This window comes from Lepidochelys kempii, chromosome 5 (genome assembly GCF_965140265.1).
Source record: "Lepidochelys kempii isolate rLepKem1 chromosome 5, rLepKem1.hap2, whole genome shotgun sequence".
In the NCBI taxonomy this organism is placed as follows: Eukaryota; Metazoa; Chordata; order Testudines; family Cheloniidae; genus Lepidochelys; species Lepidochelys kempii.
In genome coordinates, this window is record NC_133260.1 from 48,830,334 (window position 1) to 48,857,011 (window position 26,678).

General features: G+C 42.2%; 2 protein-coding genes across 3 annotated transcripts in view; one reads left to right on the forward strand and one right to left on the reverse strand.

The window, feature by feature from the left end:
- Nucleotides 1-12,572, forward strand: part of GFM2 (GTP dependent ribosome recycling factor mitochondrial 2) — a 43,454-nt gene extending 30,882 nt beyond the window's left edge. For both annotated transcript variants that reach the window (XM_073344243.1, XM_073344242.1), the window contains one exon: nucleotides 42-12,572. In XM_073344243.1, coding sequence (XP_073200344.1) covers nucleotides 42-170 — 129 coding nt within the window. In that variant the 3' untranslated portion in view covers nucleotides 171-12,572. The remainder of the gene's footprint in view (nucleotides 1-41) is intronic.
- On the reverse strand, nucleotides 1,638-26,457 carry HEXB (hexosaminidase subunit beta). Its single transcript, XM_073344255.1, has 14 exons — nucleotides 26,063-26,457; nucleotides 25,526-25,677; nucleotides 24,053-24,118; nucleotides 23,250-23,296; nucleotides 22,816-22,926; nucleotides 18,685-18,786; nucleotides 15,728-15,857; nucleotides 10,907-11,087; nucleotides 9,552-9,638; nucleotides 8,748-8,820; nucleotides 7,370-7,544; nucleotides 6,527-6,617; nucleotides 5,614-5,718; nucleotides 1,638-2,003 (listed from the first exon to the last, which is right to left on the reverse strand). Exons 1-14 carry the CDS (start codon nucleotides 26,335-26,337, stop codon nucleotides 1,940-1,942), a joined length of 1,659 nt encoding a protein of 552 aa, XP_073200356.1. The 5' UTR covers nucleotides 26,338-26,457; the 3' UTR covers nucleotides 1,638-1,939.
- Nucleotides 26,458-26,678: the final 221 nt, after the last annotated feature.

Below are 26,678 nucleotides of genomic sequence, written 5' to 3' on the forward strand. Positions count from 1 at the left end.
TTATAGTAATTACATTTAAACATAGTTTGTTTTTTGTCTAGGGTTACTCAACAGTTCTGCGCTCTTTAACATCAGGCTCAGCAACTTTCACTTTGGAACTAGCCAGTTACCAAGCCATGAACATTCAGGAGCAAAGCGCACTGCTTCAGAAGAGGAGTGGGTTGGTGTGACCACTTTTACTCCATGGGAGAACAACGAAGACCTGCTTTATTCTCACTAGAAAATGTTAGGGGAACTGTTTGCCAAGTATCCTCTTTCTGAAAAATGGGTTGGGTAAAGTGTGTGGGGTTAGAACGGTCTTAAAATAACATGCTACGGCTGTCCAGTGGTAAGTGGCAAAGAAAAAAGTGCTGTGAAATCCTGGAATTGCCTTGTTTGCATGAAGGGAGTTAGACCAGAGATAACTAGAATTGACTGTTTTGATATCCACCATATTCCGTGTACTACACTTCACATGCCTAACAGTTGGAGCTGATACCTTACTGGAAGACAACATTCCAAATCCCCTACAAGAAATGATGGTGCAGCTCTTTCTGTGAAAGTGAGCACTACATGCAACTTACTGAATCATGTCAGAACTGTTTCACCTAAAGTATGTAGTAAAACTTGTTTTTAAAACATTTAATATTTCACATATAAAAGTAAACTTAACTATTGGCCACTCTGCTAGTCAGCGTCTTCTGTTGGTCTAGCTTCAACTGAACACTGAAAGCTGCTATTGTCATTTAAGCTGTCCAAACAAGAATTACTTGCCTTAATGTTAGAATGTTGTATGGTACAGGGTAGGTAGCATATAAGGTGAGTGAGCCCTGTGTCAGCTTAAAAGCTTATGTCTTTTGCTAACAGAAGTTGGTCCAATAAACAGTATTGCCTCACCCACCTTGTATCTCTAATATCCTGGGACCAACATGGCTATAGCAAATAGTAGTTTTGGGCATCATGGTTTAACTACTGAAACAAATTTAGTTAAAGGTAGAGTGAAGAATGTTGTATATGACAAAAACCTTTCGTGGAAAGGGGGAAATGTTGGTTAAGTGCAGGATCTTTCCACAAAAGATCTGTGCCCAATAATGCTACGCTTATTTAAAGAAAGAATTGTTTCTGCTGCTAGCATTATGTATAAGTGCAAAGTCCAGCTTATATGAATCTATGACCCTCAAGAGTAAATGAATGGTTTACGGTAATGTATATCCTATAGCCAGTCAGCTCTGGGTCACTAGGGATCAGAACTTGTCTACTTGAAATTGTCTAGTCTCATGCCAGTTCTTTGCAACCTCTGGGTTATTTGAGGTAGCAGACTAAGGATTGATTAGACACAGATAATGAACTACTTTCCTCTTCCCCTCATACTCTATCCAGAGTACATTTGAGGAAGCTTGTATTGCTAACATAATACTTATACAGCTGTAACAGATTAAGTGCTTTATCAAAAGCGTACTGTTCATATCCCTTATGGTCACACATTTATATAAATAACTTGCCTTTACCACTTAATGCTAGTTTACTGTAAGCTCTGAGCCTCTAGGCACAGTGTTCTGTTGTCCTCTACTGCCTAACGTTGAGTGGTCTGTCAGTCATCTCATTGTGATTGTCATGCTCAAGGATTGTAGAGTGAAGAATTCCAGTTGACAGCTATATGGATGGCGACATCTACGTCAGGTGCTGGTAGCTGCCATTTGGAATTATACTTGTTCAAAAGGAATAAAACCTGCTACATATATACAGCATAACTACAGAGATTTCAGTAGATGAGTCCTTGATTCTCTGTACATCTACTGTGATTTATTATTGCATTAGTATCAACTTTAATAGTTTTAAAACATCTATGAAACTGTCAGGATTTTTTCTTTTTTTTCAGTGCAAATTTCAGGTGCTGAATGTGTAAATTCACTTCCCACAAAGACACTTCAGGTAATTCGGTAAAATCTTGCTGCAGCAGTTACAGACCTCTAGCTTCATGATCACAATACCCAACAAAGAGGGGTTCAGCTGCTATTCCACGTCTGTTAAAAGAAAAAATGTCTTATACCATGCACGTTTATATATAAGGAATTAGTAGTACAAATAGTAAGATGAGACAGTGTTAGCTTTGCTTACAGAGCAAATTAGGCCCAAGCAGTAAGAGAACTTGTCAGTCAAGGCAATAAAATAATGGATGACTTACTGAGGGGATGAAAAGATGGCCCCATTCTGAGCTTTAAAAGTCACACTTGGCTTATGAAGTATACTACTGTTTGTGGTCTAACTAGAGATACTGGCATATAGTGAATACTAAATCTTAGTACAGGGTGCTCCATACTGTTGGAGGAGCTTCAGCATAGCCTGGCTGCCATTTGAAAACATACAGCATGCAGGAGAATCATAAAAAATAGACTACATTTTGCCTTTATATGTAGCTTTAGTTATTTTACTTTGGGCCAGTTTATAGTACAGCTGAAATAGTCTGGTGCACAAGACCTCTGTCCCAGTATAGCATTAATGTCTGTCAGATTCACTCCATTCCCACTCAATTCCTCTTCAGTCTTTTAAGGCTATTCTAGTTTTTGGGGTAGCAGCCTGTACAGGAAATAGTGAGGTCTTAAAATCAGACTTGATGGTGCAGTAGATCCTTGACTTCTACATAATACTTTAGTAATATTTGTGCAAATAAGATGTGGGTGCAGTATGGATTGAAGAAAGTTTGGGGATGGGAAGTGGTGGTATTTATAATCTCTGCTAAAATGATTAATGGTGCAATATTGTTGGCATCTAAATTAAGCTTCAAAGCTACAGTGAAAGAAATGGCATAGTCAGTACGTCAGTCAAATCTTGCACACCTCTACAGCAGGTTTAATTGATTCTGCACTGACAGATTCTAGATAAGAGGCTCTTATCTCCCAACTCTGTGGAATGGGGGTCCAGCTATTCTGCTGCCAATCCTACAGGCCCATTGACTTTTGTTTTCCTACATAGGGAGTTACAGCTGTGGCTCTGAACAGTAGCCATTGCCCCTATATCACCACTGCAACAGCTGTAAAGGCCTTGGTGTGGTGGTTTCCTTCGCTTGTTGAGGAGGGCAGGGCACTGATTGTCTTGAAGATACTGGCTTCCTCTAGCCTCAGCACTACACCAGGTCACGTTCTGAATAAGAAGGGCTGCAACTTTTTCTTTTTAATTGAAGAGTCAGATACTGATGCAGCCACCCAGAAAGTGCAGGAACAGTAAATAGCTAGGAACTACCTCAATTAAATCCCTGGTAAAGAGCATTTACAATGGTAACTTTACTATTGGCAATTGTCAAGTCCTCCTCCCTCCAGCATTGTGGCATCTCAGCATGACCGTTAGTGGTAGCGTTTAAATTTGTTTAGATCATTTACATGGAGAAATAGTTCTGAGGAACCTCTGCATGATCCCATTTGTGGGATACACCTCCTGGCTCTGAGCTTCAGGCATGCTCTGTAAAAGCAGTCTGTGATGGGAACATTCAGCACAAGGTTATAAGAAACTACCCACCTCAGTTCCATTCTGAGGCTAGCTGCAAGTATGGGACCTTCCCTCGAGGCCTGGAAAGCTTTTCAGTTTTCCCCCACCCACCACTGCACAGACAGCTAGAGCAGCCCAGAAGTGGAGCATTAGCAAGGACATCTCAAGAACCACAGATGGGCAGCTTCAGTCCACAAATCCTTACTGCAGCAGGGCAAACAGGCTCACAGATGCTGCCTTTATGGAGTTTTTGTTTGAACCTCTTAGCATCTAAGACACTGCTGGAAGGACAGGTTAGTCTACTAAAGTGCTTAGGTCCTAATAAACTAGACTATCCTCACCCAGTTTGGGTCCCTAAATCTAATTTATCTCAAGAAAGGAAAGTTTCAGCAGGTCCCACCTCACATAGGCAGTGTGTAATTTAAGGCCACACACAAGCACTGTGTGATTTTTTTCCACACACTTCCTTTTCAAAAAGTTGGGGTTTTTTGCAAAGGGAAAGGAGGATGGTGGTTTTTCCTTTGTGTTCACAGTTGGTTTATCCAGCAGGCAGGGGCTGATATGAGGAATGCTGGAATCAAAATATAACCCAGAAAGAGGCATCTCACTCTCCACTAGTCTAGTCTTGCTGTTGAGAGGTGGCTTTGGCTAAAATAAGATCTCTCAAGGTGAGGATTTGTATGCCAGCAAAATCCACATAGGTCTGGAAAAGGAGGTTGAATCTACAGCACAATCGCTACAGTTGACACAACCCAGCAACAGAATGAAGTTCCCTTTATCTGACACTTCCGCACAAGTTTCATCTATGCCAACAACAGGTGATACACTGGAAAATAAAAAGTTCAGGTAAGTTTCCATCCTTATCCACCCAGCCTTAAAAAATGACAAGTTTCTCCAAACTCTTTTTTTGCTGCATTTGTTATCTCCTAGAGCATGTTTGTTATAAAGAAAAATAGTCAATCTACGGCTATGCTATGCTGAGTGTTGGAGATACAGTTCATTTCCCCCGCATCCCTTTACAAGACCCTGCTCAGAGCAAAGGTGGGATTCATTATTAATAAGAGGCACTGTAGATCTTTGGAGGAAAGGCATGAAGGCCCTCATTTAACTAAAAACTGTTTAAAAACATTTAGTTAACCTGGAAACCCTTCTCTAGCCCCTCAACTTGATTTGTTTAAGTGAGGTTCAAATAAGTGTCCACACAAGGGTTTACACTAGGTTAAGAGTTTTTTAATTGACTTTGGGTTAAGCTAGTGCAACAGTGCATTTAGATTGGGCCTAATGTATGGTACTACTTGTCCGGAAGACTGTCCTGGGGGTATCAAGTTCCAACTGCTGGCTGTAGCTTCTGTTATCCCTGTCCTCTCAGAGAGAGAGATTAGTTGGGACTCTTCACCTTTTAAAAAAATGGCATGCATTTAGGCTAGCTTACTGAAAGGACATGTACTTTCGTGGTGGAGACAATCATTTCCAAATCTTGCCATTTGGATAATCTACTGTAGTTTTATGCTACATATTGGCTGTGGTAGCTGCATATCATAAGCAGCAGGTAATAGTTGTTTATCTGTCCCTCGATAGGTAAGAAAGAGTCTGAATCAGCCATAAAAAGGTTTAGAAATACCTGGAAATAATGTGCAGTGCATTTCAATCCCTAGATTTGTAGATAAATAAGGCAGCCACTGATCATCTTTCAGCAGTTCTATTTTGGACTTTATACAAACTAGAGCATTCTTTTCCAATATCCAGAAATTTTTGTCACTACACATTCGTCCTGAATTAGAACCCTCAGAGCAGGGAGATTTCTCTTTAGACCCATGACCTCCATGTATGCGACCTTGGCTGAGTGTTTGGTAGCATGAAGTAGTTTGTACAGACCCAATAGGTATGGCTTTTCTAGAAAGCTCCTGAAACTCAGTGCATTTGACAAGTGTGACTATGCAGAGGTACCACTAAGTAGAGAGATCTACAGTTATTGGTTAAGTAACTGTTCCATGCAAACCTTAGAATTGAAGACAGCAAGTTAAATGCATTAAAACAAGACAGTGGATTGTTTCTAAATAAGCAATTTACAATCATACTTGATAGTGGTTGAAATTCATTAGTTCTAATGAATCATGGAGCTGAGGGTTACTCTAATTCCTGCTATCTTACCTGAGCATGCGACAACGATGCTTCACTAGTCTGTTATAAGCATCCTTTATGTTAGTCACATTTTCACTGCTCCAGAGCCTCTCCCCAACAGCACTTGCTCGAGGCCTGTACAAAGACATTCAATTCAGTCTAAGAATTTATTCTATTTCCCAGAATAGAATGAATTTAATACTGGGGCTTGAGCCCAGAGGAAAGTTTTTTACACTGACCAATATTAGCAACAAAGAAAGCTACAAAGCTCTGCAGTGCCTTCAACGTGTTCAGAACACTTGCAGCTCTGCACTGACAATGATTAATCAAATCTCATGCTTCAGCTGCTGCACCTGCAGAGATCAGGATGCAATTTTTCCCCTGATGCACAATTGGCTAGATGTAGGCTGGGGTTTTTAGCCTTCCTCTCCAGTATCAGGGACTGGCCACAGCTGGATACAGGACATCTGATAGAGTAAGTCAGAGCTCTGAGGTGGTACAGAGAATCCTCTTTTTCTTCGATGCTTAGCTGGTGAGTCCTGTCCACAGGCTCATGGTCAAACTGATTGCCACATCTGACTCAAGAAGGAATTTTCTCCCAGGTCAGCTTGGCAGGGACTCGGGGGATTTTTACTACCTCTGCAGCATGGATCACCTGGGCATCTCACCTAATCCATCCCCAGGGATTAATGGCACCTCAGTGTTTCTTATTCTGCCTGTGGCACACAACCATTTAGGCTGAGGACAAATGTTGTATTGCGCTCTAACTATTGGGCTCAACCTGGACAACAGTGAAATTTAATGGCCTGTGATATGTAAATCAGACTTGAAGAGCTAATGGACCCTTCTGGCTTTAAATTCTAAGTAGACTGTGGGATTAATTCAATCCTCATGACGGTTAACATTTTCCAAAAAATCTGAAAGTGATCAAGAAGTTCTCTACCATAATCTTGGTGTGAGGTTAGTTGCATCCACAAATTCTCCCCAAAGGCAGGCTTCTCCACCTATCATCAGCTTTTTCTGCTTTTCAGATCCTGTATTCAAACCACAAAAATAGCATGGAAATTAACTGTTCGCTCCAGGTACAGCTGACAGGCATAAACTTCACTTTTGATAGCTGAATGTAGATTTTCCCAAAAAAAACCCAAACTCAAATCCCCTAACATGAACGTTAAACAGATCACAGCCATTAGACGTTTAACACAGTCTAGGATAGGCTCACAAGTTTAGCATGAACTAAATGAAGTCTTACATGTTAGTTAAGTTTCTGAAGCCATCTTGAATCATTCTGTATCATGAAGTGCACTCAAGTACCAGTAAATATTTTGATTACGTAAAAAGGGTAGGTGTATGGATGTGAAGACTGCAACTCTGAAAAGCAGTTGCCCTTAAAAAAAAAAAAAACCCCTAATTATTTGGCCATTATTGTGGTTCTCTTGTGATGAATTTTGTATTAGTTGGGGGATGTAAGAACATAATGCAAATAACTGCATATTTTTATATTGTATTAGTGACCCAGAAAAAGAGCCACCTGGACACTTCCTCCCGCAAGCCCCAGCTTCAAAGTGCTGTCTGTACCGCTATTCTTGGACTGACAGCGTCAGCCCCTGTAGCCCAAGTCTATTGACCCAGGCTGGGAGGATGGCTCCTGCAGGCTCCGAAACACGGTGTAGACATAGCCTGTGTAGCCACGGGACTTTCATAAGAGAGATTCATGCACACAGAAGAGCCACATATGAGTAGTTATCCAAATAGAAATGAGTAATTTAAAAACAGTTTAACAAACCAATGAAGTTGAGTGGTTCAACGCTGTAGTATTTCTTCCAGTCCTGTCCATAACTAATATAGTCTAGGTACCAGGGGGCTGCCAGGATAGTGGTGAACCCAGCTCCTGTTACACGGCTTAGTTCTACAGTATACCAACTCCCTATCCACACTTCAACTATTGTGTCAGGTTTTAGCTAGAAAAATAAGAAAACACACTAACATAAGTAAATGGCTACATATGATTTTGCAATTAGTTTAATCACTGAATACCTGAGTCTAGTGCCAAACAAAGGGTTTGTTTTAGTAAGACCAGTATTTCAAAGATGTCAGATTTCCATTCCTTGGGGTTTTTTTCTACAGAAATTAGAGTATTCTCTAAAATTAAGTTCTTGGATTTGATATATCAATGTGATATTTTTAAAATATATGTTCCAGACTTCATTTTGTTACAATCTCTTTTAAAAGTAAATGCCTTAGGGTTGGTCTGGATGAAATAGAAAGTAGCTTATTAGTAAACTTTAACTCCCAGTTCAGATATCAGAACTATTCCAATGCAGTTTCAGAGTACAAAATTATAGATCACAGAGCCCAGGACAAACAGATTACTCTTTGGACTTTCCCACCCCTACCAAGAAGTTCTGAAGTCCTTAGGACTATCATTTTCAAATCAAGTGCTGTCGAAAGAAGCTTGGTAAAGTTCCTGTTCTAGCATTTTAACTCTGGGGAGCAGTGGGGGCCAAAAACCCTAACTGGCTTCAAGACTGAGCTTGATAGGTTTATGGAGGGGATGCCTACAATGGCGTGTGGCTGATCTGCAACCGCTAGTAGCAAATATCTCCAATGGCTGGTGATGGGACACTAGATGGGGAGGGCTCCGAGTTAGTATAGAGAATTCTTTCCCAGGTGTCTGACTGAAGGGTCAGGGTCTAACTGATCTCTATATTTGGGGTCAGGAAGGAATTTTTCGCTGGATCACATTGGCAGAGAACCTGGGAGTTTTTCTCCTTCCTCTGCAGCCTGGGGCATGAGTCACCAGCAGGTTATACTAGCGTAAATGGTGGATTCTGTGTAACTTGAAGTCTTTAAATCATGATTTGAGGACTTCCCAGTAACTCAGCCAGTGGTTAGGGGGTCTATAACAGGAGTGGGTGGGTGAGGTTCTGTGACCTGCAATGTGCAGGAGATCAGACTACATGATCATGACGGTCCTTTATGACTATGAATCAAGTTAGGCTCCAATTCTGTAAAGTTTGAGCACCTGTACAACCCCATTGGTGTCCGTGAACTACTCATATGCCTAAACCTTTGCAGGTTCAGAGACGTGTTTTACCAAGGCATTTTACAAGCCTACTGCAGTCCTGTGGTGTTAAGTGATTTGTCCAGTTGTCAGATCTTACCTTTACTCCTTTATCAAATACCTCCTGCCAGACTATGTATCCTTTGTGAGCAGAGGAAACGATATCCAAGATTCTAGAATTTTAAAATAAAATAGGATTACAGTTAAGAATGGCAGATCTTAGATCACCTGATTTTACCGCAGAAATACTGAGCCTGTGTGATGTTTATGCCATAACAGGCTCTCAGCCCACTGTGCAGTGTTGTGGAGGGCCTAAGAGAAAACCTGATCTTTGCATTTCTTGTCCTTCACCCATCCACCTTACACAAGACACGAGCTCTAAGAATCACATGAAAGGGAAGTGGCCATACTGTCAGGAAATTCATGAGCATTAATGCAAACTGGTGACCTTAGCCAGCGATTCATTGCTACAAAGTTAGCAAAGTTTTTAGTTAATTTTTTTTTTTAAGGAAATAAGTTAGCTCAAAAATGTTAAGGGAGACAAAGGTCACACCTGAGTCCTTCTACCAAAATTTTAAACAGTCAGCTCTGGTTTAAGGCATTTAAATGACCAGACATATACAACGTATGTATTTAGAGCATGCTTATCATGATCATGCAAGCACCTGAATGTTAATGCTGCACTACACCACAAAGTTGTAAGTTTCATGCTCCACCTTTGAAAAGGAAAAATATGGGTGTTCTTGTAATTCAGCCTACCCTACCCCCCCACTCCTTCACATATGCACTCTAACAAACTAGGTGTTTTTAGGGCTGACAATTTTTTGAGGGTGGGGCAAAGGACTGGGCAGAAAGAAAAAATATGTTTTATTAAATATGCTGGCAAAAGTGAAAAACTACTTACTTCTGAATATAGTAAGATTCCAGTTTAGCATAGTCAATGCCAAATCCTTGCTGCATCATAAACTCTGTCACGTCAGGGTTAGATTTCCTTAAGAGGGGAAAATATTAGCAGTGTAATTCTGATTCCTTACAAAGATTCCCAAACCCAGTTTTCAGTAATGTGAGTTATACTTAGCACAAGACTGCTCGCTATGTGTTACCGCTACTGATATCCCATTGTAGATGCACAAGATGAGGCAAGACAAATGTCACAACCCAGAGTGTAAGGCTAGGCAGAGAAAAGCAATTCCTTTTTACAGAGAATTTTGGTAATTCAAAACTTCAACTTTGAGTTTTGTTCCAAATCAGAAAAAGTTCTCCAAAAGGCATGGATTCCCATATCTGGGGCAATTCATCTGGCAGGCTGTCCAGAAGTCTTAGGGTCCCCTTCTCCAAAGCAGTCTGCGGGGTGGGCTGCCAAGGAACAGGGCGGGGCAGCAGGCAGGTAGATAAATCTAAATCCTTTCTAGATCAGGCCTAAGTTTATCATGTTGATATTTAAAAATATGTATGTATATATGAAGTGTTAAATTACTAGTACAGTCTAACTTATTTTCAGAAATTTCCCTACTCCATGTTCCCAATTCTAGGAAGACTCTAGTAGAGCGGGTTGAAAAAATTTCAGTGGAGTTTGTCAGAACTGAAACATTTCAGACACTGTTTGATTTCAACATACTTCCACTGGAACCATGCCTGTAAGGCAGGTTGCAGAAGCTAAGTTCTGTACCATAGTCACTCCTACTTATAGACTCCCCAAAATATTCAGTGCTCACTACCATTTAAAGTAACTTAAACTGCAAACTAACAGCATACAGCTATCTGTACTACTATCCTTTTAAACCCAGTTGGGCAGGTGGAGAAAAGGCAGGTTTTTAAAGAAAAAGTCCATTTATTTAAGAAGAGGCTGCTTTTCAGTTTTCAAAATGCATTAAGAGTTCAATTTTTTGGATTAGATGAGTTATTTCATATACCACTTTTCCACAAGGCTGTAGCTCCCTTTTGCCATATTAGTTTTATAAAGGCATCTTTAATGTCACTTTGAATGTTTTAATCTAAACAACAAACATCCATGCTAGATAGAATTAGCCCCACTTTAGTCCCTTCACTTCCTAGAAGTTGCAAACACTTCTCCCTATAATGCACCTTGTTATGTAGCTATGATTAGAAGAAACCTCAAGTCACGAGACCCCACCCTTACGTCAAACAGGGAAAGCCACATTACTTTCCATATGCATCACTGAACTGAATGCTGTAATTGCTGACTTTAGGTACATTTTAGATGCACCAGCCTCTATGCTTTGAACGGTCACATCATACCAACAAGTGAAGTCCACTTCATCTCCTCCCAAGTGGATGTAGGCATCAGGAAATACACTGCTAATTTCTTTGAAGAGGTCAGTCATGAAATGATAAGTTGTATTCAAAATGGGGTTTACAGGTCCATAAGAACCACTCTGGTGCTCTCCATTGAAACATGGTGTGAGAAGGTCTTTTTGACCTAATAAAGGAAGCAATTAAGAGGATATGCAAAACTTCTAGTTCTTTTATTAGACAAAATGCTTTACAAATATTAGCACACCCAAAACTGGTTTAAGTATTATTACTACTTTATGTAATCGGCAAAAGAAGAGGGAGTTAAATGAAGACCCCAGAGGGAGTTTGGGTCAAGATTAGAACTCAGGACTTCCTGATGTCCAATTTAATGTCTAAATATTTACAGAACAGGCTACCATCTGGAAAACCGGATTCTGATGCATCCCTGGATGGGTAGAGCCCTGCAAATCCGCTTTGTATCCGTGGGTATCCGCATCCACTTCAGACCATTTTTGCAGATTTCTTATTAACACTGTAGGATTTCAACCAGCAGGATTTCAACAATTTCCAGCCCACCATCAACCTCAGCATGGACCAGTCCACACAAGAGATCCACTTCCTAGACATTACAGTGCTAATAAGTGATGGTCACATAAACACCACCCTATACCGGAAACCTACTGAGCGCTATGCCTACCTACATGCCTCTAGCTTTCATCCAGACCACACCACATGATCCATTATCTACAGCCAAGCTCTGAGGTACAACCACATTTGTTCCAATCCCTCAGACAGAGACAAACACCTACAGGATCTCTGTCAAGCATTCTTAAAACTACAATACCCACATGGTGAAGTGAAGAAACAGACTGACAGAGCCAGAAGGGTACCCAGAAGTCACCTACTACAGGACAGGCCCAACAAAGGAAGTAACAGAACGCCACTAGCCGTCACCTACAGCCCACAACTAAAACCTCTCCAGCGCATCATCAAGGATCTTAAATGACATCCCTCACTCTCACAGACCTTGGAAGACAGGCCAGTCCTCGCTTACAGACAGACCCCCAACCAGAAGCAAATATTCACCAGCAACTACACACCACACAACAAAAACACTAACCCAAGAACCAAGCCCTGCAACCAACCCCGCTGCCAACTATGTCCGTATATCTATTAAAGGGAGACACCACCATTGGACCTAACCACATAAGCCAAACCATCAGGGGCTCGTGCACCTGCACATCTACCAATGTGATATATGCCATCATGTGCCAGCAGTGCCCCTCTGCCATGTACATTAGCAAAACCAGACAGTCTCTATGCAAAAGAATAAATGGACACAAATCTGACATCAGGAATTGTAACATTCAAAAACCAATAGGCGAACACTTCAATCTCCCTGGACGCTCAATGACAGACTTAAAAGTGACAATTCTTCAACAAAAAAACTTCAAAAACAGACTCCAATGAGAAACTGCAGAACTGGAATTAATTTGCAAACTGATACCATCAAATTAGGCCTGAATAAAGACTGGGAGTGGATGGGTCACTACAAAAACTAATTTCCCCCTGCTGATACTCACACCTTCTGGTCAACTGTTCAAAGTAGGCCACCTTGTCTACACTGGTGTCATTAGCACTACAAAAGTGATTTCCCCCTTCTTGCCAACTGTTGAGAATAGCCCACTTCCACCTTAATTGAATTGGCTCATTAGCACTGACTTCCCTCCCCCTCTCCCCACCCCAGACTTGGTAAGGCAACTCCCATCTTTTCATATGCTGTGTATTTATACCTCCCTGCTGTATGTTCCACTCTATGCATCTGATGAAGTGGGCTTTAGCCCATGAAAGTTTATGCCCAAATAAATAGGTTAGTCTCTAAGGTGCCACAAGGACTCCTCGTTAATTTAGGACAGGAGTCCCTGTCACCTACTCGTTCTAAGAACACTTTCCTTGCAGAAACCAATGCAAAATTATGTGGAAAATGTCAGTATTAAGACAAGATAATGAAATAGCCATTGCTTTTTACATCTATTTTGTACCCTCCCTATTTCTTCTCCCTAACAGTAGGATTTTTATACCAACTTTCTTCTTGTTGCCTGTACACCCACTATTTTTAAATCACTCTGTTACTTTACAGTTTGAGGTTTTGGCCTTCTGTCACTCCTCCAGAGCTGTAGAGTCATCTGCAAATCTGATCACAATTGATCAAACAGCCACTCAACAGACTCAAAATAATCATCTGGGGCACAGAAAGGTATGATATGTTTTCTCTGGAATGCTTTTTACCTTAAGTTAAAGTAGACTTGCATAGGAAGTGTTGCATCGTAACATATCTGTAGTAATCATTCAGCTATCAGTCTCTGAAGAGAAAGCAATCTGGAGTGTTTAGACTGACTGTCCATGCTGGGACATACAGAGCGAAGGCAGGGTAATGTGCAGCCTGGAGAGACTCCCTTCTGACCGGGGTGAGAGACAGCTCTCCACCAAAGGGAGTGATGGCCAGGAGAGCGGGTGACTTTGCTGGACCACTGAGGGAAAATATGGGTGCAGTTGCCCTGACCTGTCACAGTTAGGTCTATATAGAAAAAGCACCTACCATTCCCAGACTAAGGATTTAGAAAAAGCTTTTTAGCAAATGCAGCTTCTTGGTCTTATTCCTCTCTCCTCCTAATTATGAATCGCCTACTGCTTCACATCTTAATGCTTCCCACCAAAGCTTTGCTCCTGGGTACTTGTCAGGGGGCATATGCAGGTTCTAACATTTTAATAAAGTTACCCTCTCCCCACCCCCAAGAAGAGTGCCAGGTTGTTTATAAGCAATGGCCGCAAAGAAACGAAGGACAGTCTTGTGGCCGAAGCACACTCCTAAGAATCAGGAGTTCTGTCCTAATCCTAGCTTTGCTGCCAGATTCCTGTGTGATTTAGGTCAAGTCACTATGTCTGCACGTCTCATTTCCCCACCTGAAAATAGAGCCTGTTTCCCTACATTGCAGGAGGAAGAGCAGACTTCATTCAATAGACTCTGTAAAGTAACATGAAATCCTCCGATGCCAGGCTATACCTGGGCATGAAACCATCAGCTCTCAATTTCACCTAGTACAAAATGTGGCAGTGCATCTCCTTGACAACGCAGGCTGCTCTGAGCACATCACACCTGACTTCTGCTTTCTACACTGGTTTCCCACAGAATTCTAATTGAATTCAGGGTGTCTCAGTCCTTATCTTCAAAGCATTCCAGAGCCTGGGCCCAAGATACCAAACGACTGTTTAAAGATCCAGGACAAAGACCGTGGTTGACAACTTTGCTCCTCTGGCACAATGAAATACTCAATAAGACGATTAAACTTGTCTGTGCAGGAGACAGAACCTCCCCAGGGGCTAAGACTGTGGAATGAACTCCCCAAGGAACTAAGGACTAGAACAAACTTCACGACTTTCCATTCCAAATGGAAGGCACATTTTCTTTGACCTTGCCTTCCCGAATATAAACACACAGCAACAGGTATATTTAAAACAAAACACACAGCCCACGCAACCACCTTACCAAATAAGACGCTTCTCCCCTCCTCCCCCCCCCACACACACTTTTCCCTCGGGGGAGAGAAGAAGAGAATAAGCAACACATGACACATGCATAGTCATGTTGCTTAATGCACTATGGGAAGGTGTTCAGATGCTCTGGTGATGATCGCAGTATAAAAACCTATATAAAATAGACACTATGGGGATGCCAAGTGGTATGGCCTCCTCCATCAATTCTAGATAATCTCAATGCCCTGTACAGTATTGGGTTTGGTATTTTATTTTAAAAAGTGTTACTCTGGTGTTTGCGACCCCCAACTGCTGCAAGTGACCTATGTTGCGGTCATCTATGCTTTGGTGGAGTATCGTGTTATTGGAAAAATCTGACTTCTCCTCCAGTAGAACTGTAGCATGGTAAAACAGACTGTCCTTGTAAAAGAAAAGCTTTCACACCAAATACATACCCAACCAAAGTGGCAAAGAGAGGACAGGTATTTAGAAATGTGGTGTATTTTAATGTAGTCAGAGAAGGAAGGCTCCCCAGCAAGTAAGCTTGAATCTTTAGCCAAGTTCTTTTCATATTAACCTGATCCTGAATAAGTAATATATGATGTAGTTGGTTAACATTCCATTGCAACTCTGCCTTAAGAAGAAGTTCAAACAAACAACAAAGTGAGACTCCACCTCTCACTGTAATAGCATTCCACAAGCTGAATCAACTTCCTATCTCATAGAATATCAGGGTTAGAAGGGACCTCAGGAGGTCATCTAGTCCAACCCCCTGCTCAAAGCAGGACCACTCCCCAATTTTTGCCCCAGATCCCTAAATGGCCCCCTCAAGGATTGAACTCACACCCTGGGTTTAGCAGGCCAATGCTCAAACCACTGAGCTATCCCTATCTCCATCATTCTAACAGCAACTGAACTAGAACATGTCATGAAGAGTCCCGAAAATTCTAACACACTCAGATAATGAAATAAATACAGCGGCATTTATGCGCTTTCCTATGCCCGCACTTGTGCCTATCCACTCTGCAATGAAATGAAAGCTCAGCATGTACCTAGCATAGGATTTCAATTGCTTCCAATGTCACTTTTGTTTCTCAAACTAAGGTCATGATCTTCACTGAATCCTTCTCAGGGCTTTTATCATTCTTCTACCTCTCACTGAAAAGCCTTTCAAAATCTTCATAATGTGCTTTGAGCATGGGTAGTAATTCATATAGTCACATTACTCTGTGCCTCACTTCATTACAAGCATTAACCTTTGTAACCTTGTTAGAGAAACATGGATCTTACCTTTCCCCCAAGATTGTGTATGTCCTGGGCTATCAAACTCTGGGATAACCCTAATGCCTCTTAACCGAGCATAGTCAACCACCAGACGGACATCAGTCGGAGTATAGATGTGATCATAGGTATAAGAGCCCTGTGAAATGTTCACATTTAAAGAGAATGTTTATAAAGTATACAAGGAACTTGCAAAAAAAAAAAATTGAAATTTTGCAATCCCTTCAGCTCAGATTGAAAGCAAGTCACAAATAATGTGCAATTACACCAGGGATAATTATGGTCCAATAAGTCTGGCAGTCCAGCCCTGTGAGAACTGCATTTTTATCCAACAAGAATGAATGGTCTGCACTTGAAGAGATTTATTCTGTCCTAGATCTTGCTTAATAAATGAAATCAGTCACTGATTTCCAGTTACAAAAAAGTCTGATTTGAACAAGCCAGTTCCTATAAGAGTCATGGGTTTGACAAAGTGCAAAGTAATTGTTTATTAGACTTCTCCCCACATCCATCTGGTCATACCAGCTTTACTGGTTCTGAAACATTATGGGCCCTTTTGCTGGCCCCATGAAAGACCAAATTAATGGAAAAGGCTGATTGAGTTGAGAGGTGGAGTCAGTTTGAAGTTACTATGTCTTTGGTTGTCAGTTTTCGTCTGCTGCCTGATTTGAAACTATGGTGTCCATTTTATGGTGCTGAGTTTGAGCACTGTACTGCCTTCTCCAGCTATTGACTTGGTGTAGCACATGCTAGTCACAAAGTGAATTCTCAACGGACAACAACATGACCCTTTGTGGCTATCAACAGGATCTTAAGCCTCAGAGTTGTAGCTAAATGGGGACTCAATTGCAGAAACAGACATTGACAAAAATGCAACTGGTCATTGAGGCAAGATGCTTTCCCTCCCACAGCCTGCAGGTTGGAAAGAGGCAGGACGGACTGTAGCCAGCAACAGGAAAATTAACTCAAGTGCACCATATGGAATCCCCACCTTGATTTTAAATAAGTTCTTCAAACCTCTACCCCAAGCACTGCCATTGGATTTTTTGATATGAAGATCAGCAGCTGTCAAACAACTTTTAATAGAAGAGCATGAATTTGGTGAGACATATTTGTTGTTCTTACGCTCAACAGGATAGAATTCCAATAACGGAGTAATCCAACAAAATTTAAATTTGGTCAAATTTTTGTGGTGTTGTGCGTAGAGCAGAACCTCATTACTGATAAGGTAACACACTGTGAATTAGTGACTAACCAGCATAATGATGTACACTAAAGTGTCATTTAAGAGACTTTCATAGTATGCTATGAATATTCTGTAGTATATTTTGGAACATTAATCTGTTCGTACAAGATCTCACTATTGGCTCTGCTTGATGGATCATAGAAGACTGCAGAGAAGCCACTGGCATGTGCGAATTATGTACGATTGGCACGGCTTATGCCCATCTTGCAGAAACTAGGGTGAAAACTGTATATGGTGCAAGACCACCTTCATTTACTGGGCTAAGCCTGTGATGTTGCAGATGCCTGCTGAATTTAAGAGAACACTGACAAAGAACCAGTGTTTCTCTTTTCAAGGCCAGTTGAGAAGCTAGATGTATCACTTATACTGTTCACATGCTGTGACCCGACACACTCCTGTACTCTCACTCTACACACTAATGCAATAATATTTGTACAAAATATGCCTTGGAAGGTATCTCACATGAAAACTAACACCACGCTGTTTATTAATATTGTTGTAAAATGCATGTGTGTTCACATGTATGGTTAAGTTATGAATTCCCATTATGTTACTAGAACATGTGTAAGACAGACAGCTGGGCCTAGGTAAAGGTGATAAGCAGGTCAGTTCCTAGACAAAGGAAGGTAGCTGACATCCCAAACCAGGTGGGGCCCAAGTTCAATGGGCTATTCATTTGTGCTGGAGGCTGCAGCAGGAAGAGAGGATTTGCACAGTAGCAACCACAAGCAGGGGAGGAACCATCACAGAGACTTATTTTCCAGACCTCATGGCTTCTTTACTCAGCATGAACTAATCACCTTTGTACCCTTCTGAAGAATACATTTCAGAGGTTCACTGAACTATAAAGAGAGGGGGAGCGAACCCCTAAGTTATCCTTCACTTTCAGACAAAGAAACCACGTGATTTGACCTCTGTGATGGGTCCTGACCAGGCCAGCCAGCAAAAAGTTGGAAAGACAACCACGGATGAGAGAAAACCATCTTGAACAAAGACTGTATCTTGCCAGATTAAAATTCAGACTTTAAGATGCGTTTGCCCTTTTATTTGTTTGTAACCATTTCTGACTTTATCCCTTATACTTGAGCTCACTTAAAACCTCTTTTCTTTCTGTTAATAAACTTGTTTTACTTTAATCCAACACATCCCAGGCCACCCCAGAGCACCCGCGCCATCCCCCCCACTCCGGGCCAAGTAATAGTTAGGGGTATATAGTACAAGTCCTGGACAGGTCACGGGCCATGAATTTTTGTTTACTGCCCATGACCTGTCCAGGACTTTTACTAAAAATACCCATGACTAAAATGTAGCCTTACTTATTACTGCTCTGAATGATCCACAAGAGGGCTAGACATTTCAGGGCAGAGGGTTTGGGGGATATTCGGGTGTGTTGGGGGTCATTTGGCTAGTAATAACCAAGGCTGGAGGAGACCAGTGTGTGGCTGTGGTGTAACAAGCAGGCTGCTGGAGTCAGATTTGCTGAACCGGGGCTGTTTAACACACGGACACTTAGTGCATGCTTGTATGATGTCTGAAAGAGTTCAAGCAAGGAGCTACAGCAGCAGAGTGTTTTGAGGCACTCAGGGTTATAGATTAAGCAAAAATGCAACCTCTCACTGGCCTGGGTTGAACTTCAAAATGTGACAGATACCTAAATATTTTATTGTAGAGGATTTCATGCCAAGAAATTCAAAATATTCCACTGATGTTTTTGACTCACCTTGCCACTCAACTCGGGGAAAGTGATACTCTGGTAAGGGAATGAATGGTCATCTACTATGTGCCAGTGGAGAACGTTAAACTTGTTAAAAGCCATGGCATCCTGAAATGAACAATGCAAGATTAACATTTTAGTTAAGTGCTTCCCCGACACTGCATCACTGTTTGAAGGGTGCTACTACTGGTCCTGCTCTAGTTTCAGCTGCAGTATCCCGTAGTGCCTTATGGCGCATTGCAAGTGTCCTCACCGCCTCCGCTGCCACACATTCTTGAAGCCTAAATGAATTTTGAATATGCTTTTAGGTGTTTTTCCTACTACTACTCTCTCTCGCCATCCATTGCAGGTAGTCAACCTGATTCTAGCTGACTGGCTCATAGCAAAGCAGCTGTCAAATTAAGAAACTGACGAGTTTGAATTTCACACCAAATCCTGCTAGTTCTTCATGCAGTGCTATAGTCAGTCAGCATTATATCACCACTGCTTCCCCCCAGATACCAGGGGTTTAGATGCAAGCAGTGTGCCAAGGGATTCTAGAGTCGACAGGTTTTTACATCTCTACTTTATTTTGCATGCAACTGAATTTTTGTCTATTGGTTCCTCATCAGGATTGGTTTTCCCCCTTATGTTTACAGTTAATTTGGCAGCAACACTTACATCCTGGGAACTGGATATAGTTGAGATTTCCCACATTAATACAAGTTCTCCATATGGAGTTGTAGTACTGAGACTAGATGTGATATATGGGGCTCCCCACTTTGGGGATTATTGGAAAAAAAAAAAAACGTTGCCATCTCTTTTCCAGGTTCTCTCTCAAGCCAAGTTAAGACCTACACCGTTTGTAGTCTCTCAAAACTGTGTTATCCACCTTTACTAATGATAGAACAAGTATTTTAACTTACCTGGTAATTGTCTATAATTCATTACTGGAAGATTAGTACTGAATTCAAACAGAAGTTTAGCTAGACAGATAAGAGGAAAGTTATGCATGTTTTCAAGCAAGTAGAAAGGACATAAAAAGCAAGAAGGTGGGAGGGTATTAGAGCAGTGGTTCTCAAACTAGGGGCACTGCTTGTTCAGGGAAAACCCCTGGTGGGCCGGGCTAGTTTACCTGCCACGTCCGCAGGTTCGGCTGATTGTGGCTCCCACTGGCCGCGGTTCGCCGCTCCAGGCCAATGGGGGCTGCAGGAAGGGCGGCCAACACATCCCTCAGCCCGCGCTGCTTCCTGCAGCCCCCATTGGAATGGAGCGGCAAACCACGGCCAGTGGGAACTGCGATCGGCCGAACCTGCAGATGCGGCAGGTAAAACCGGCCCAGCCCACCAGGGGCTTTCCCTGAACAAGTGGCAGCCCTCATTTGAGAGCCACTGTATGACCGCTACAAACTTAGTGCATTTAGAAAAAACATTAGGAAAGCAAGAAATATGTGGGTAAGCTTTAAGAATAATGTAAGTCTTAAGAGAGAGTCAACTTACATTTGTCTAACTTTCTTAGAATGTTAAGAGGTCAGCCCTTTCAGAGAAAAGAGGAACAAGTATTATTTTCACTGGAAATGCTGCAGAATATGCAGCATGAGTCTATAAATTACTGAGTGTACAAACACCTGGTTTGCTGGGCACAAACAGAATCCTAAAAATAAGCATTTTAGAGGTCAAACACACACTGAGTCGACATACCAGCTGACTTAGATCTAAATGCATCAGAATTGTTACAGGTAAACTGCAGTAAATAGTGAAAAAGACTTTAAGCACTTGATTCAGTCTTAAAAAAGCAACAAAAAAGGCAATAAGGAATTGAGGAAGTTATATATTCTCCTATTCAAAGGCTTCTCTACATGATCCTAGGTACATTTTTCCTCTACCAAATAAACCATGTTGCAGGACTGTGGAGGGGAACCATATAACCCAGTAAAAGCAGCAAAGAATCCTGTGGCACCTTCTAGACTAATAGACGTATTGGAGCATAAGCTTTCGTGGGTGAATACGACGAAGTGGGTATTCACCCACGAAAGCTTATGCTCCAATACGTCTGTTAATCTATAAGGTGCCACAGGACTCTTGGCCGCTTTTAAGATCCAGACTTTTATAGATCCAGACTAACATGGCTCCTCCTCTGATATATTACCCAGTGTTGCATGTGCTATAGTATAGTGATTGGCAAATATACTCTTTTCCACTGCAACATCGATCAGTTTGAAGAAGTGAACCTGAAATCTTCAAGATAGGTTTAACATCACTGCTGTTCCTTTAAATGCATTACCCTCAAAGAGTAGGCTCAACTTCAGATTAGGTCAGAGTGAAAAAAGTCTAGTAATCTTAAAATGTGTCTACATAGCTCTACCATTTGGACTGCGGGAGTGTGAACTGCAATATGCATTAAAGTGCAACACTGCAACGCCCCCATTGGATACTGCAGGTGCAAACGAAAAAGATATGCACACTAGACACCTTTTAGTTTGTGCCTACAGCGTCCACACAAGGGAGTTACAGTGTAGCACTTTAATGAATACTGCCGTTCACGTTCCCACAGTCCAAATAGAGGAGCCATGTAGACACAGCCTCTATACAATAGGCTGGAGAGAGACACACACCACCCAATCTGGAAAAGCTAGGTTGTCAAGAGCATCCACATCATTCCTCAGTTGTGCAGCTAGTGGTTAGAAGAGACAGCTTGATGGGAGAAAAATGTTTTTAGGAGGCCAGAAACCATCAACTTCAATGCTGTGCCCCCATGGCTCTCTCTGAACACTGTGAAGAACTTGTGTTTGCAAATCAGATTACAAGATTTCCTGAAGGATCCAGAATGTTAGTGCATCAAGATTAACTTTAATAAAAACCCTTGTTGAATGTGTTAAAACACCTGCATTGAAGTGGGTTGCACTTTGTAAAGTACAATAAACGGGAAAGCTACCTGTCACTATTACTTAAAACAGTAATTAAACCACTTACAATGTGGTTCTACACCTTAATCCCATTTCATTTGTGAACCACTTCAGAAACTTTTAAAAATATTTAGTCTGTTTCATTTTCATCTCTTTCCCCACCTCAACTCACGGCCAATTTCCTCTTTGTAGGATCACGATGTAGATGCAGAGGTCACTTTCTGTTTGATTAGGAAGTAAGGGCTATCAATCAACTCCTGAAAAGAGGGGGACCTGACGCCAGGACTTCAGGGGCTTCTCCTACAGCAGTTGTCCTCTTCTTTGTATGGGGATAATGGAAGCAACCAGGATGGAAATAGCAGATGGGGACAGAAGAAACTCACTAAAACCTCAGGAGTGCTTCACAAAGGGGGGCAAGTATCTCCCCTTTCAGTTGGGAGAAGTGGACGAAGAGAGGCTGAGATTTGTTCAGGGTCTCGTAATAAATCAGTATATAACAGAACCCAGATTTCCCTGTTTCAAGTCCACTTATTCAAGCCACCAAACCACACTGCCCCTCCAATAGCTCTATTCCCATAGCCCTGAAGAGATGATCTAAATTATGAATATTAATTCAATAAGGGCTCATTTGCCCACTCCCTTAAACAGTTACGGGCTATACATTATCCCATCTACCACTGGGGAAATTCAACTTGTTTGATATTACTACATGGTAAGAAAGAACTTTTGCTGCTCCTGCTCATTTTTTAAATAGTTGTTTTTGTCTTTACCTTTGTATGCATGTAGATACAGAAGAAGTTACGCTCCCCCAAACATTTCAGTGTTCTGGTCTGTTAGCATAGCCATTTGTATTTAAATAAAGTTATGAAGAATATTTGTGCCAAGTGATGTTAGTCCCTCTGTTCTAAATCTAGAGCGTTTCCATCAGTCAATCCCCCCCATCAGTTTCTCTTTAGATTGAAATTTACAAGTTAAAGCATGCTGTATGTCCAGACAGAGAGGAAACTAGACCAAGATAGTTTTAGACAGTCCTAGGCAATTCTAAGTTGCCTAGCAATTGAAATAAGCATTCGTTAATGTCTCCAAGTTTCTAGGACTAATTGCTTTCTTAACAATTAGCCACCTGTGATTATTTTATAAAGTTATTGTTTTACAGTGACAGATTTAGTGAAGTTTGTCAAGATAAGGTGTATAACAAGAACTGAGCAGACATTTGAGAAAAAACCACTGATTATTACAAAATGCCAACTTACCAGGTTTGTAAGAATGCTTTTGAGGGGTAGAAAGTGTCTTGATGTATCAAGTAAGATTCCTCTGTGAGCAAATCTTGGGTAGTCAGTGATTTCTGATTCATTGATAAGGAACTATTACAAACAGGATTTGAAGAATTAAAAAGATGTTATTTTAAAACAGATTCTCATAAATGTATCATTAAGTTCAGCTATAGTACAGTGTACAGAAATATAGTTCAAATAGATAATACCTCTAAAGTCTTAAGTTAACCATACATCAAGTGAAAAGTCTCTATTAACTAGCTTCAGAGGACCATTTAGGAAGACAAGACATCATGGGGAGGATCATCAATGCAGCCTCTAGTCGAGAAGATCTGTAGTAGTGTCTCTTAGCAATAGCAGCATGTGGTTCTATTGCTACCAAGAACAGGTTTTTAGTTAACAGCTATACTCACACTCCCGTAGTCATCTTCATAGACCAACTGACTGAAGGTTTCCAAACCTAGAAGAATCAAAGAGATTGAGGTTTGTGGAGAACAATCCAAATACGTATGTCACTGAAACACAGTCTAACATGGGAGCATCACCAGTTATTGTAGTTTACGTAGCTAAAAAGCATGTTTCAGGTATCCTTTGAGATACGTTCTCCTCTCCACTGTACACTGCATCTCAGTTCCCTCCAAGACCCAACTTTAGTTATGTTAATTGGGAAGAGGAAACTGTTAATCCTGAAGATAAGGTAAACTTCTCTCCACTATTCTATGTATATTAAATTTAAATGTACTAAGACTTCTCCACTGCACCAAATTAACCTTGTAAAGGAATGGAAACCTTTACATACATACAGCCCTCCAGAAAATAAAGAAGGATTTCACTAAGCTTGTGCTTATGAGCCAGAAAATTCCAAGATACTGACAAGTCCAATTCTATTTTCAAATATTAGCAAAGAAAAGTTACACAATGGAAGAAATTCCAGATTCAGTGTGAACATTCATTTTCAGTTTCAAGTTTAAGAAGGATTTGGACAACATCCTTCTTCCACAAGTTATAGGAAAACAGAACCTTAAACAGTATGATAAAATCTTGATAGGTGTTTTCACTCAAAGACATTCGTTTACTAAGTACCATTCAGAATACACTTTTAGTAGTTCTATGGTTTTCTTGTCATGTATTTGCTTTTATTATACAAACAGGAACAAAATACTTCACTCTGAGGTATTGAAACCCTTAGAGAGCAGCATATAAAATGTTAATTTACCTCTTAATGCACCCCAGACCTTTTCTGCCTTCAGTACTGCCACAGGTTCTGTTACGCTTAACTGATCTTTGATGGAAATGGACAAAATACAAGTTATTGTCTCAACAAGATAAAATGGGGATTAGTTAACTTTAAACAAAAAGATAATAATGACTGTAACAGACAGAGTGCTAGAATAGGACTCTACAAATCCTAACCTTTCTTTATAACAACTTTTAACTCTGACTTCCGCTGCTTTTAAGTGGTGGTGTTGTACTATTTCAACTTTGCGTTAGTGTATGTCCTTTTGCACACGTATATTTATTAACAATGAAAATTCATTTTGTTACTGAAAAGGACAAGTTTCACCCAATGGAAGGAAAGTAAAGTAGATGTACAATGTTGCAATAAGAAAGTTATTGCAGTAAGTTCTTCCTATATTTCTTGAGATGCAAACACTGCAGTGTTTATGCTAAGAAAGGTTACCACAACTGCATATGAAGTGATTTCAAGAAGGAAGTAGATCTGTAAGTAAGAAGTTGTAAAACCATCCCTCCCCCACCTTCCAGAATTTGAACAGATGTTTAAGTCCTGAATATTTCTAAATCGTGTCCTGCAGAATTAGATCTGGGGAAGTGTCAGTTACTCCAGGATCTATCACAATTACTATTAGCGGTAGATCTACACTTGGGCAGCATGTACGATACTGACCCCGTACACCCAGCTAGCAAAGGTATAAACAACAGGGTAGACAGCGAGGCACTGCTTAGGCGAGCAGAGTACCCTACACATCTGAACCCCAGGGCGTATGCCCTACACAGCTCTCTGTGCACCAAAGCAGTGCCTCCCATGTCTACGCGGCTATTTTTAGCAGGGTAGCATCCTGCTGCCTCCATACTGCTGGAGCCTTTCCCCGCCACAGTGAAAGACTGTAGAAGGGGGAGACAGCTCTGGCAGGGGGAGACAGCGGGTAAAGGCTCCAGCTGTCAGAGCTCTTCCCCACTGCCAGAGCATTTCCCAGTGACCATGGACACAACCTGCCTTTCACTGCAGCACATAGCTTTGTGTACCCTATGTGCTGCCACAGGCATGGGCAAGCATAGACAAGGTCTAAGAATTCCACCATTTAACCTGTTTACCTGGAATGTAAACTGAAGAAGTCACTGACCAACTTATCTAGTAAGAATAAGTAAAAAAAACTCATCAGAGCTATAAAAGCAGCCATCAGTGTCAGGCTGCTACAACTGTGAGAGGTTTTCAAGGTCTTTTAACAGCTTGAGTGAGCCTATTGTTAGTTTCATTTGTAATAAACCTTTAAATATGCTGCTGACTATTACATTCAGATGATGTGTGTGCTTGGAAAACAAATACTAGTGAGGAAATTGTGAACGGCTCTTATAGCTGTGGAAGGAAAAAAAGCTGACCTACAGAAAGCTGAAGTGTATGATTCCAATGGACTTTTCCTTCCTCCCCAAGACTAGGTCAGATACTCACAGGCCTCATTCGAGGTGATGTTGGGATAATTGTCGCACTCAGAGTCTTTGGAACCAATTATGACTTGAAGCTGCAATAACTCTGTTCCGGCAGGAAGCTGTCTTTGACCCTGATTTTGCCATTTGGAATAACCAAAGATGTACTCGTAATATCTGCACAAGAAGCAAAGCCAGGGAAGGAAGCTCTGAAGTGAGTAGTGGCCCCTCCTTCCCACCCTCAGTGCCCAGGACCAACGCAATGGAGCTGGGGAAATTTTGTACAGGGAACCAGGGCACAGAAGCCTCAGGCTAATTCCCACTCCCAATTAGCCGCGATCCTATAAAAACAATCAGGCGAGGGACAGTCTGGAGAGGCTCAAAGTGCAGATGCCCCTTCTCTCCGTTTTGCTTTGCTTGCATCTAGGAGGAAGGAAGTCGCTTTCGGCGGCCACTGGCAGGTTGATCTGCGCTTGCCCCATAAGTCGCTCTGCTTTCCACCCCACAGCAACGGTGAGCTGCAGGAGCGCGGGCCCCCAGCCCCGGCCGGGCCCCTCCTCACCTGCGGAAGGCGTCCTGCAGGAGGGCGCAGCCGGGCCCCGCCGTGGAGCCCGGGCCGTGCACCAGCTCGAAGCGGGCCGGGGCCAGCTGGAGCTGGCGCGGGAGGATGCGGAGCGAGCGGGGCAGAGGCCAGAGGGAGCCGGAGGGGGACTCGCCCAGCTCCGGCTCCTCCTCCAGCAGCAGGGGCTCGGGCGGCGGGGCGCGCTGGTGGAGGCTGGAGGCGGCCAGCGCCGCGGAGGCGCACAGGAGCCCCAGGAACAGCCGGGCTGGCTCCATGGCTTGGCGCTGTCCCTGCGTGATGAGCCGCCCGGGCGGGACCGGATCAAATGATCCCCGAGCTCCGCCTCCGACCTGTCACGAGGCAGCGAGGCGCAGCCCGGCTCCGTCTGTACCGGCAGCCAGCGGTGCTGGCGTCCGGACTTCGGCCCGGGGGGGCGCTGGGGCCAAGGCCAGGGCGGTGGCTCTGGCCTGGCCTGGCCCCTCCCTCCCGCTGCTCCCCTGGCGTGCCCTGGGCCCTGACATCCCTGCACAGTTGCCAGCTTTCAGGGGTAAATAAGCACCGTGACTTTCACAATAACCCCAAAATCAAGCTAATTGCCTTTCAAAACAAGCCAATC